This window comes from Neolamprologus brichardi, chromosome 5, assembly GCF_056152115.1.
Source record: "Neolamprologus brichardi isolate AB-2024 chromosome 5, ASM5615211v1, whole genome shotgun sequence".
Taxonomy (NCBI): Eukaryota; Metazoa; Chordata; class Actinopteri; order Cichliformes; family Cichlidae; genus Neolamprologus; species Neolamprologus brichardi.
Window position 1 is genome coordinate 15,154,592 of NC_142108.1, and position 12,965 is coordinate 15,167,556.

At 40.0% G+C, this 12,965-nt stretch overlaps 1 protein-coding gene across 1 annotated transcript in view; it reads left to right on the forward strand.

The window, feature by feature from the left end:
• The window catches only part of tex264a (testis expressed 264, ER-phagy receptor a), a 70,408-nt gene that overhangs the window by 1,612 nt on the left and 55,831 nt on the right, over positions 1 to 12,965 (forward strand). Inside the window, exon 2 of the mRNA XM_006806699.3 lies at positions 10,558 to 10,779. Coding sequence (XP_006806762.1) covers positions 10,558 to 10,779 — 222 coding nt within the window. The remainder of the gene's footprint in view (positions 1 to 10,557; positions 10,780 to 12,965) is intronic.

Consider the following 12,965-nt stretch of genomic DNA (forward strand, 5'->3'; position numbering starts at 1 on the left):
TGTCTGAAAATGTAGCGGGTTCTGTTGTAGCCTAAATGAATTATATTACAGTCACAATCCAGATAAAAGAAGCAATGAATATCCTTTTGTCATATGGATCCAGATCCAAATGTTGCATAACCGGGTCATTCCTCAGCTGAGAACTGCGGTTATTTCCTGCTTTCATTCCACATACTGCTGGCCATCACGAGTTGTGTTTTTAGTCAACAAAAAGAGTCTGTTCAACAGCTGATGGGAGTGTTCATTGAGTTCCCAGCTGGTACGGGAGCAGCACAAACACTGTGCAGTTTGATGAAATTTCACAGTTGCAAGTTATTTTCTATATATATCTTAGTTGTTGACTTAAAAAAAAAACCTAACACTTAGGCTCTGTTTGCTTATATTGCGTCAGTCCTGCTGACACAGGGTAAGGAAGGTGAGTGGTGAGTGTACATTGTTGGACGAGCTGACCTTGCTGACAAAATAGAGGCATTTGACACAACTTCAGTCTATGTGGTGGTCAAGGAGCAGTGTCACTGCATGTGTGTAAGAGTTTCAGAATTTCTATATGGCCCGATCACAATTCAGTTCCCTTTATAGAATAAAGAATGTGACACAACAGCATAACTGTCTGTATTTCTGCTTACACCCACTGTTTTCTCTGTCTTTTTTTAACTGAAGTCTTTTAGTAGAAGCTCTGACTGTGAGTCATGCCAGTGGAAAGTTCTGGGGAAAGACTAATTGAAGAGCTTTTAAAACTTTTTTGCTGGTGCTGGAGTTTGTGGAGAGTCTGGCTCATAGGGTGTCTACAGAACACAGAGATTACTATATAGATCCCATGACTCTTGCAACTGGAAAAAAGAAGTGTGATGAGGAATTAGGCTTTACTGGGGTAAATAGAGTAGGCAAGTATTTGAACTTAACTGACAGGTTTGAGGTTCTTAGTGCAAATTTTCAATCCCTTTTTGACCTGACTCTTTGTCAACCCACGGCTCTTTACTGTTTTCAAAGTGACATGACATTCTGATTACTCCCCACCATCCGCAGGAGTAAACATAAATTGCAAAGGTGCCACATGGCCTAACTTTTGCTGAAAATTTTACTTAACACTAATGTTAAAAAAAAGTTTTTCAAACAGGACTCTAAAAGGTAATGAAGTAAATCTGCGTGAAGAGATACAGTTTTTATGTGGTCAGATTTTTTTTTTACTGCTTTTTTTATTGCATGAGTTTTATTAGCTGTTAACAGCTAGCTGTTTAGACTTTACATAAGGAAACTATTTACGCCTACAGTCATGTGAAAAAAAAAAGTTCACAGGACTCTGCAGTCACCCTTAATTCTTCCTAAGGAATTAAGATGGTAAATTAGCAGCCAGGTGATGCTCATTAAATGCAATGGATTAACTGATTATCAGGAAGTGCGAGCGCCTCCAAAAAAGCAGGACTTTTGACAGTTTGCCGCTGTGGAGTCTTCAGGTGTGTTTTAGCACAGTGCCAAAGAGGAACAACATGAGCAATGACCTTAGAGAAGCAGTTGTTGCTGTCCATCAATCTGGAAACTTAAAAGGCTATTTCAACGAGAACATTCAACTCTTCACAGGAGTTGACACCAGTGTCGGATCATGCAATGCTCACAGAAAATCTAAAAACAAATCCAGGAGCTACAGGCTTCAGTGAGCATGTTAAATATTAAAGATCATGACAACGCAATTAGAAAAAGACTGAACAAGTATGGCCTGTTTGGGAGGGGGAAAAGACTCTTCTCTTTAAAAAGAGCATGCCAGCGCAGTTTAAGTTCAGAACAAATCACACGACTTCTTAATGTCCTTTGGAAAGATCAGAGTGGAGATGTTTAGCCATGTTTGGGGAAAACCAAAAATAGCATATAAGCACAAATACCTCAAATAAACTTTTAAGAATGCTTTACCAAAGTATTCTTAAAAGTGTCAAATGTGAGAACACTGGTCCAGCAGCTTGGCCAAAACTGAGTCGTGCAGCAGGACAATGATCCTGAGCACAGCAGAATACTGAAAATAAAAGAATCAAGGTCCTGCGATGACCAGATCAAAGTCCAGATGCTCCAGATTTAAGACTCACAAACCTCAGTTAACTAAAGAAGAATTAACTTGATTAGCTTTAACGAATATTGAGCTAAAATTCCTCCACAACAATGTGAGTGACTGGTAAAGTCATACAGAAAACGATTACTTTAAATTATTGCTGCTAAAAAGTGGTTCTACAAGCTACAGGACTTTACTTATTTTTTGACAGGGCTGCACTTCCTGTGCAAACTTTCTCTTTCACTTGACTGCAACTCTTATTTTCCTTTTGATAGCGCGGCCTTACATTATAAGTTATAATAAGTTGGCTTTAAAACAAAAGTGTTTGAACAGATTCTCATTATGAGCATGCTATACCTAAATAAATAGTAATATAAAGTATAATAAGTCAAAAAACATACTGTGCAAAAGGAACAGTATGTTAAGTTTACTTATTTTTATATTTAATACAGATTCTTATTTGTTTAACTAGCTTGAAATAATTTTTTTGTTGTAATTTGTGTGCTTTAACAGTGCTTTAATGAATATTTCAATAGTAATGCTGAGTGTGAACACAGGCTGGAAGTCATCAATGGCTAATGTCTTGGGTTTAGCTTTTGCTAACAGCAAGCCACCACGAGCTTAAGCCACACAGACTTTAAAAGCCACCACACGCATTCACAATGCATGTGGTGGCTTTCTTTCTCAGGCTCTAAGAATGAAACTATGTACTTATCTGTGTGAAACTATCAAGGCTCTAAGGGGTTTTCCTGGCTCAGAATGGATCTTTGGGCATTAAGCATAACTGGCCCGCGTCCAGAGAAGGCAGTTAATCTGTTACCTTATTCAAAATATGCTGTTTCATAGTTTCGTGTTATATCAGGCCATTAGATTAAAAAATGTCTATTATGCTTGAGTTAATTAAAATCACATTTAATATAACTTGTTAAATGATTAAAGTGCTGGTAAGTAAACTTCACTTCCCCCATCCGCCACTATCAAAAAGAACAATACATAAAGCTCAATGCACTAATTAATATTAAGTTAGGTCATTTTGGGGGTTTTACAGTAGAGGTAATCCAAAGTGTTGTAGTAAATCCATGTGAAAATGGCATAAGTCAAAATTTCATACTGCAGAACAAGTAAAAGGCAAGTCATTATTTTAAGGAAAAATGAATACCTGAATTTCTGTATTCAGCAAAGCTGTTTACTATACATTTAAATTGTGCAATAAATGTATGTTTACATGTAAAAACAAGAGAAGACCACATCTGGAATATGATAATAAAGAGGATAGTCCATGTGTAATGTCTGGAGCACAGCTGAGATGCAGAATCTTATGCAGTTACTATCCTGACAATCCTTAGTTAAATCAGTAAGAAGGTATTTTAAACTACGCAGTATTTACTTTGATTGTTATGAATTAGTACTCCTTAATCTCCTATCTACTATGTACTGAACAGCTGAGCTGCACACTGACGGACTCTAGATGGCACTATTAGCATTGAAATTGAGTTTGTGTGGGAGGAAGGCGCTTCCTCAAAACCACAATTGATCTTTATACTCAATTTATTATAATGGCATAAGTAGTGTGACTCAGCCCAGCCTCTTAGTATTCATTCAGTCAAAATGAGTTTCATCAAATTAAAATAAAATTGGATTTCATACCTGCTTGAGAGGCTGGTCACCATGACACATTACTCCAGTGGTTTTCACTCCTGGCTCTCTATTCCAGGGCATGGCTGGTTTTCGATGATTCTTCTGCATTCACCTTGCATTCAGATTGAAATACGGTGCCTGTTTAATGATGATGATGAAAGCTAGAAGGGGTCTGTGCCCTGAAAATGTGGATTCAAACTGACTACGTAAAATAGAGGGCTTCTGTTATAGCAGTGGAATATATTCAGTTGTATATGTGGCAAGTCAGAAGGCTCTTTGACTGTATATTAAAGACGTCTCTGTTGCTTGTTTACGTCTATACAGTTGTTTGCTTGGTCTTATAATTACCTTAACTTATTATTGCAACAAACCTGAAGGATTGAACGTCAAATTTCAAAATAATCGTTTGGCTCTCAGGTGTCAGTCAGCTGCACAGTGACCCTACACGGCCGGACTTAACAATCGAAGGCAGAGAGCTCCCTCGGGATCTCCTGTAATAGAGCTTTGACATAAGCTCCATGACATGATCCCAGATTGGATGAGTACAGACTAAATGACTGGATTTTGTAGTTGTAGCCCTTTCTTGTGTTGTAGCATGAAAGCGAGTAAAGAATCTACAAGCAGGCTGCCTGTCTGCAAGAAATCTCCAGAGCAGAATTCATTAACAAGAGTGGGCAGCAGTGAGTGCTCTGAGGCCAACGTGTCATGAAGGATAAAGCAGTAAACTACCGGAGGTACTTACAGTTACCAGAAGTAGTTTACAGAGGGACAACTGCGTGCAATTTCACTCCTTCAGTCAAATTAGTGTACAGTACAAATTTACGTCTCACTTTAAATATAATGGCATCTGACTATATGTAAAGGAGCTACATAGCAAATGCAGCTGTCTGTGACACTCATAACATGTTGTGTAAGCATTGAATCTCAAGTAGAGCTGCTATTTGGTTCATCCTCTGATCTACTGAATTCCCACTTTGTTTTAGCTCTCCGAAGCAAACCAACTCATGGCTCCCCATGACAAGGAGGAGAAAATGAAATGTCATGTGTAGACATATGTGGGAGTGGCAGTGAGAGGTGTGGAAGTGCCTTGGAAGAGGGGTATAAATTGGTAGTCTGACTCACCTTGAGAGCATCGCATTGCTCCAATTCATCAATCGGAATTTCAGATCAGAGCGCGGAGCATCGCTTCACTCCCAGTCAGATTTATTAGCATTTTAGTGCTGCTTGTCTGTCTGTCAACAGCAACAACATAAAAGAGGGGCTTCTGGCAAGGGGTTGCCGCTTTTAAAGGTGGATATGAAACGAGAAATAAATACACTCATACCCTGGAGTCTGGTCCCGCAGGTCTTCAAGCCAATATTATGCAAGGATATGGACATGCCAACTCTCCCTGTAGTAAAACACCCCATTAATTTTTATGGACTGAGAAAGACACTGAAAATCGAGAACGGGAGCAATCCAGATGGAATCGGTTTAATGGAGAACCGCTTTGCCCCCCCAATTCGGCTGTCTTCACAAACTGTTTTACTCATTTTTTTACTCTATAAACTGACATGTTCAGATTAGTCAGTGAAACAAGAGGGTGAAAAATGTCTTTGAATCTTCTGCACCATCCATCTCGTCGTTTCACGCATCTGCTTTTTTTAGGCCGGGATACACAGGATATTGGATTACAGAGCTGAATATTTATTAGACAAGACATGGAGAAAGATGGTAGAGGAATACAGTTGAACATTTTTTAGAGAAAGAGCTAAGCATGTTTGGGGATGAGGGGGTGGATTCATTCATATTTCCTATTAGGGAAGATTAACTCTGTTACATCTCGCTTGATGAGTGCCACACAGTGTCCAGCTGGCCTTGGAGTGGTAAACCACCTCCACAACTTTGTGAGGGAAAACTGTGTCCTGCCTCCAGCAGGGTGCTTATCCTCACCAGTAATTATACATGCCAGTGCTCCCAGGATGCCATGTGTAATTACAAACCAAGTCTGAGCACAGCCTAAAGGGACAGAGCTGCACTTGGTGAAAACAAGAGAGACAAAAAAATGGATTTCCTTTGGCTCCTGACTTAAAGGGCCACTGGGGCCCACACAACATCACATCACTGGATGTATAATCTGATTTGGATGCTTTAGGGCTCACTTAAATTTGAGGACATTTTTATATTTTGAGCTTTCAGTTCAAAAAGTGATTTTGATCCAATATTAAATAGTCTAATGCTAAATCACTCAGTTTTCTCAATGATGGTTGAATTTTGCTTTGTGCCTAAATTGTAAAATGAATGGCACAGTTCTTTGTTTTTGTTAGTTGGATACATGTGCTTCCTTTACTTTTGCGATAATTAAGCTGCAAACAGCCCATCACAGCATACCTGTGGTCCTGGTGCTGTGCAGCCTTGCAAGTTTCAATTTCCTTCCTGGTGACTTTGTCTTTGCCGTCTCATCTGCCTGTGGGGGGCGAATGGCTTCCACTCTGCTGAGACAGGTTATCGCTCTGCCACACTGAGGTGAAAGACAGCTCTTGTTGAGAAATTGCTTATCCTGTAGTCTCCTGTTCTTGTTTCTCCCCATGTGTCAGGTTCTTTGCTTGGTCTTTGAAGTGCCCTAACCATAGATGAAATATGATTGTGGTTGTTATCCGCTTTACACAGACTTGGGGTGTTCTTTATGAATGCTGCATTTCCTCCTTGTCATACTTCACTGGGGACACTGATCTGAAGATGGCATAGTGCTTTAAAGAGGGTCCAAATTTGCAGATTTGTTGGCTGCAGTGCAATGAAAGGACCTTGTACTATCACAGCCTCTTTAACTCCATTCTGTCACGATGGCAAAACCCAGTTTGCCAACAAGAGCATGAAGGGCAAACATGTCGCATTTGGCTCGAAGTCTTATCATTTTTCAGCACTAATTTCAGTGACACTACTTAGTTTTGTGCTGTAGCAAACTTGACATGAAATAAGAATGATGTATTTATTTATTTAAATCATTGTTTCACAGCTCATAGCTGTGCTGCTATGTTGCCTTTACAGGGTTTACATGGTTTATTTAAAAACCGAGCAATATTAGTCACTCCCTCCCTCCTAGTTTACATTTTAGATTTACTTTTTGGTGAGTGGAAGTTTTCCAGTTTTGTCTTAATGACTGTGGTGATCATCCTGGATTAAGCAGAGCATGGCATGCTTATTGTGATCCTTTGTTTTATGCTGCGGCAAGGTAGAGAGTTGTCTCCTTGGTGTGTTTGTCCCCAGTCCTCCCTAACCTGCTGACACTTCAGAAATGACCAATTACAAAGCGCCCCACACTGGAAACAGTGCATACAAAGCACTGAAGGCCAGGAGGCTAGAGATACGGGGCTAAGAGCAAGCAAGATGAAGAAAGTAAATCCTCATTACGTGTCTGCTAATAAAAAATTACCTCTCTCAGCTGCGCTTTTGTATTGTTGGAGAGCACTCATCCATCAAAAAAGAACCCTTGTAGCCTCAAGCAAAGAATTGCTTTTGAAATGACTTTGTCTCTCAACTGGTCCTTAGAGAGCTGGCTTATATGTACAAAACAACTGGCAAATTAAAGGAAAAACCTGAAACCTTGACCTCTACCTCGAAGGGATCCAATAGCTCTTTTACCCCTTAGAGGACATTTTCTCATTGGGAGAGTTTAGCCACACTCATCCCCTTAGCAAGAAAATCAGTGAAAATCGATAAAAGGTAGTTATGGCTGATAATGCTCATGTTATGCTGAAAGATCTATATCTATCTATAAGCCTGTATCTATAGCTGCACACACATAAAACACACACATTTACAAGCCACTTTTAAGTAAATTGGGTTTCTACAGCTCGGTACCGAAATATAATATATCTGTGTTCAGTTTCCAAGGTAAAAGCACCACAGTCTTGCCATTATCTATCACTTTGCTTTTTACTCCCGCCAATCAAAAAGCCACAGTCGGCGTTTTCTCAGCTACCTGTGAGAAATGGTCTTGGCAAAATCACAGCTTTGGCAGTGTGGACAGAGGTGAAGAATTTCTGCCTTTCGGACATTTGAACAACTGTGGCGGAGAAGCCAGTACAAGTCAAGTACATGGAGTGTTGTTACTCTCCCTCTCCTAATTGCCTGTAGTTTCTGGGGTGTGTTATCTGAAGGGAAGCAGAGATGAGATGCAGTCAGAGCTGCTGTTTGTTCTTGTTGCTGTGTGGGATGTGAATGATAGCTAGAGCCCTGAATGATATCATTAGTGAACTACTGGTTTGGCTAGCACTCTAGTCTATCAGTGCAGAGAGAGCATGAGAGATGGCGAGATATAAGACGCTGAAGAAAGGCCGTACGTGGGAGGGGTGTTGTTATCCCTTCTGTGTTTGAATGGCTATTGTTTTGTCTTATCATAAACCACCAGTGTTGACAGGGAGTAGCTTTGTACAGAAGCCATGCTGACAGCCCATACATTTGATGCATCCATGTAGGACAGAGGGCGATGCAGGCCAATCCCTGCACATAAATCCATTTGGATAGAGGGGAGAGGCTAAAGAAGAAATCATGTTCACACGACACATCGTATTAATGCTCCTTTATTCATCTAATTTTAAATTTAATATATTTTTTAAGCTATAGAAGAATTCCACCTGCTGTCTGCAGTTACTAAAGGGAGAGCATGGTTCCTAGTGTCAGTGTTTTTGCTTTTGTACCAGTAATAGTTAGTAACTAGTAATTACATTCCTTTATATGTTACTAGGCTTTTAAATAGATATGTGTGCATGGTTACATTGTTGCGACAATTCACTGTGACACTGCTAACGCAGCCATTGTGACTCCCTGTGTTTGCAGTGACTCATTGCTTCATTGTAAATAGATCTAGTGTATCTCACGCTGCCATGTATGAATAATTCCCTGTCAAAAGCAGGTGATCTATGTTCTCTGAATCACCACTGAACATGGTGTCATGTGACAGTTAAGATTATCTGCTCATCCCAAACAGACACTGTCAGTCATTATAATTACCCACATGGTACATGCATGCGAGCGGCACCCATGGTTGATGGGTCTGTGTGTTGAAATATATTTATCTCACCCAACCAAAAATGCTGAAATACAACACAAAAGCTGCTGCATGAACAAAGTAAGACAGCAGCGATGGCGCAGTGTAGTAGCAGTGTGGTCAAAAAATAGCTCCGAATGTGAGAAGTGAAATGGAAAAGAAGAGGACGTTGTGGTGTTGAGACGTGATAATTATGCAAGGATGCCAGGGACATGAAGATGAGCGTCTTCCATCTGTGCCCCCTCGGTGCCAGCCCTCCACAGACATCCACTGTCACAGAGCAGAAACCAGCAGCAGGTCTTAAACACTACACTGTTTTTTTGCATGTTTTAACCCATTTGACAGGAGTCACTTAAACTTACTTGTGAAACTTGAACTTACTTGCAAATCCTGCTTTTCTCATCAGGTTTCTGGATTTCACTGTGTTATGAAAATCTCATGGCAGCAATTTAAAATGCCCTTGAATCTGTTAATTTCCCACAGTGAATATTCTATTTTGTATCCAGTTGTTTTGACATAACATTATTTATGTGTCTCTGCAAGTTCTTTTTATACTGTACAGGAATTAATGGGAACCATTAGAATTGCACTCATTCTAAAGAGCCTGTTTGTTGTTCTGCATAAAAGTTCCCGCAGTAAGGCAGCATCATCATTATTGGCAGTTTACTCATGTCTAGGAATTTTAATCTAAGCTACAACTTATTTTACACACTGCTGAAAACTTAAGACTCGGGCATCTAAAGTACAGTGACAACGCTCATCAAGAAAGGGCAGTTAATATAAAATGTACTGGGGACAAAAACCCAAACTGGTATGACCCTTTAACCACAGCTCCCACTCTCCTTCTGCAGCAAACAGGCTGCAAACCGTTTACAAGCGGATGTGAGTGGGAGATCCGTTGTCAGATCCTTTTCTGACTGACAGCTCACTCAGTGTTTGTTCCTGTGCTTATCTCACATCTGCATGCAGACATGTGGGCACATTAAGAGACATAATGTTGGCAGAAAGGCCTTTAAGTGAGGGAGATCATACCGTCCTGTCAGTTTGTGTCTGCTCTCCTCAAATGTCATAAGACAAGACAGACAGTCTCTGCCAGTTCTAGGGGTGATGTTCTGTAGCTGAACCTAGAAATATTACAATATTACTCATCAAATTGATTGTATAATACCTCCAGAATTCAGAGGAAGTAAATTAACTGTGTGGAGAGCCCTGTTATTAATAAATGCTTTTCATGTAAGACAAAACATCCTATTTAGTTATCACTTGAAATGTTTCAAATCATTTTTGCATGTAACCTGGTATAAAAATAAGATATTTTGCCCACGTTATGGGCATCATTTTTAGCACATATACAATTTGGACTGCCGTGTATGTGATCTGGCTTTTGGATATCTGGGGTAAGATGTTCACCAGAGCTGGCAGCCCTCTGTCCAGAGACACTTCGGGCTATATGAAGGTGCAACGTCTCAACATGTTTCAGTCAAATGGCTTTTATTTTTACTTGCACACGTGTGTAGTTTTGTGTTGATGCAGCATTAATCCCAACATACAGATTGCATCCTCCAACTCGCTCCCTTTCACTATACTGGGCCTCTTCATATGCTTTAAAGCACTGCTTGTAATAATCGTAATATATCATAAAATATTGACCTTTTGTTTTTTACTCTGCAAAAAAAAAGTTGTCTATGCGAGCATGGCTGATTAATAACAACCCTGTGATCAGTCATTTTTTGTCTTTCGTCCAGCTGAAACCTCACGACTTCTTACTCCTTCTACACTAAAGGGCTTGAAATGGGGTTGAACATGCATCATATGCTGTATATTCACTTTTTCTCTCTCTCTGTGCGCTCAGAGGCCACCAGAGAAGTGCCGCTACGTGGTGGGCAGCATCCTGTGTGAGGGTGAAGAGAAGCCAGATGAAGATCTGCAGAAACTGTATGAGAAGTTTGGCTTCAAGATGTTTTCTATGCCAGATGTGAGCCATGCTGTGACCACCAGCTTTCCTTGCACCACCCCTCTGTCCCACGTGCTCGGGCCTTACAGGGTGTACCCCAGAATTGCTTCCTACATTGAGGTACATACTCTTTTAAACTTTTTAAACAGTAGTATTGGGTCGAGCTCGGTCTGGCACATTTAGCTACTATATTTAGCTAGCATTCTTAGTGAGCCTTGTTTTCTCATTGGATCTAAACAGTGTGAATATGTTTACAGGTTGTTTATATTCATTCATGCACTCTTCCACATATAGTGTATATCATCATATGAACAAGAGAAGCAGGAGTTTTCTTCCATTTTTCTCTTGTGGTTTTGTCTCTCATTTTTTTCTCCTTGCTGCTTGTAAAAAGTTCCCAGCCTATGTGTCGTTTAATTCATTACATGAGCAGATGAGGTCTTCAAATCATATTTAGACTAGATGAAATAGTAGAAAATGAAGGAACATATGAGTCCTCCAAGCCCGTATGCTTGGCTCCATTTCCTCAGGACAGGCCTCAAAAAGCTATTGACATTTGCTTATGACATTTACACACATGGTTTCATTTAGGTGCGTCCCGTCGCATGAATAATGCTCCTCGTGTAATTTTGTGTGTAGGGGGGCTCGCATGCATGTGCCTGCTTCCGTGTCTGATCATCTGTTTATTTAATATCTGTCTTTTCACAGGAGTTGAAAACACCCCATTATTTTTTAGACAGAAAATGCATGATTATATTTGGGGGAAAAAAAAGCTCGATCTTTGTGACATTTAGTGTTTCAAAGTGGAACAAACCACCTCTCTCAAATTCGTGACGATGTGTGACAGAAAACTAGTTCACAAAAAAGATGATTTAGTGTAAGAGGCCTCACATTTGAGTGCAGAAATTCAGTGGTTTGGCTCTAATTCTGTGAACCTTTTATGCTTTATCTGTAAACTGCAGTTTTTCAATTGACAACACAAAGCCATTAAATGATCAGCATGTAGAAGGAAATGGTACCATTATGCCATCACAGTAGTGCCTTACTGCATTTAGTCCTTCATCTGTTATTGTGTTCAGGAAAATGGGTGCAAGGACTGTCCACTGGGTATATCAGCTCAGCCACCACATCAAAGCTGTCTGTTGTAGGCACAGCTATTTCTCACTTTTTATATTGTTGTCTGTCATCCTGGCCTTCTCTTTAATGTTTCAATTATTGGTACTGAAATAATTTGATATCTTTTTTCTTAGCTGTCCACTATATCAGGTGGAATGTGAAAATTTGCCTGTATACAATGTCTACATCAATTTGTAGTTCTGTCTTGCCATTTAACTCCTCTGATGCATGTAGTATAGTCTCCTGCTCTTTCTTTTTACCTGCTCTGTCACAGCACAGCTGCACTAAGTGTTAGGGGTTGCAAGAGTAATGACAGAAAAATGAGGGGGGAGTTAAAAATCACAAAAATCTATATTTTAATATGTCATATTTTCCAAGTATGTAGTTTGAAGCTGCTTCTGGTCGGGATAACTAGGACCAACTTTAGCCATTATACTAATATACAGTCTAACTTTAAGATCTTTGAAGTATGTGGCGCTCTATGAGCTGTAACACCTGATTTTTAGAGGCAGGACAAACTGTAATATGTGCGCTGACACAGAATAAAAGGTCTAAAGTCAAAGCCACTGCATCCCTAAATGTTAAGATCTAGTAGTAGTTACATAATCATAGCTAGTGTGCGTGTGCGTTTCTTGTGAGCTTGCAGCTGTGTCTTTTATGCTGGGATCTGTTTTCACTCACACACTCGTGTGTATGTGTGCGAGACAGAAATGCTTAGTCCGTCAGTTGACCTGAGTGCTGCGACAGGTTGTTGCACTCAGGGTTTAGGAGCTTCCTCTGTGGGCTAATAACACCCACTGACAAGAGCACTATGCATACTAGCTGCAGCACGGCTCATGAATAATGGAATATGGTTTAGTGTGGCTTGGTCTAAGGGGAAGGTATGTGAATGTATTAGAAATGTATACATACATGTATGATTAATGGAGTAGATGTGTAGTTTGAGGGAGTTTGAAAGGAGCGTAAGACTTGTGTGACAGTTTTGCACAAACCGTACATATTCTTTCTACTAAATGTTTGTGCTAGTTGGTGTATAAATGATTAAAATAACTTTTCTCCAACTGCACCTAAACACAAGCCTGGAGAGAATGGCTAAACAGAAAGTGGGCCATGAAATCCTCATATGTGTATAATAATAATTATATACTCTTTTTCTTAAATTACTCAAAGCAGCGACACTGTTGGGATTGTGG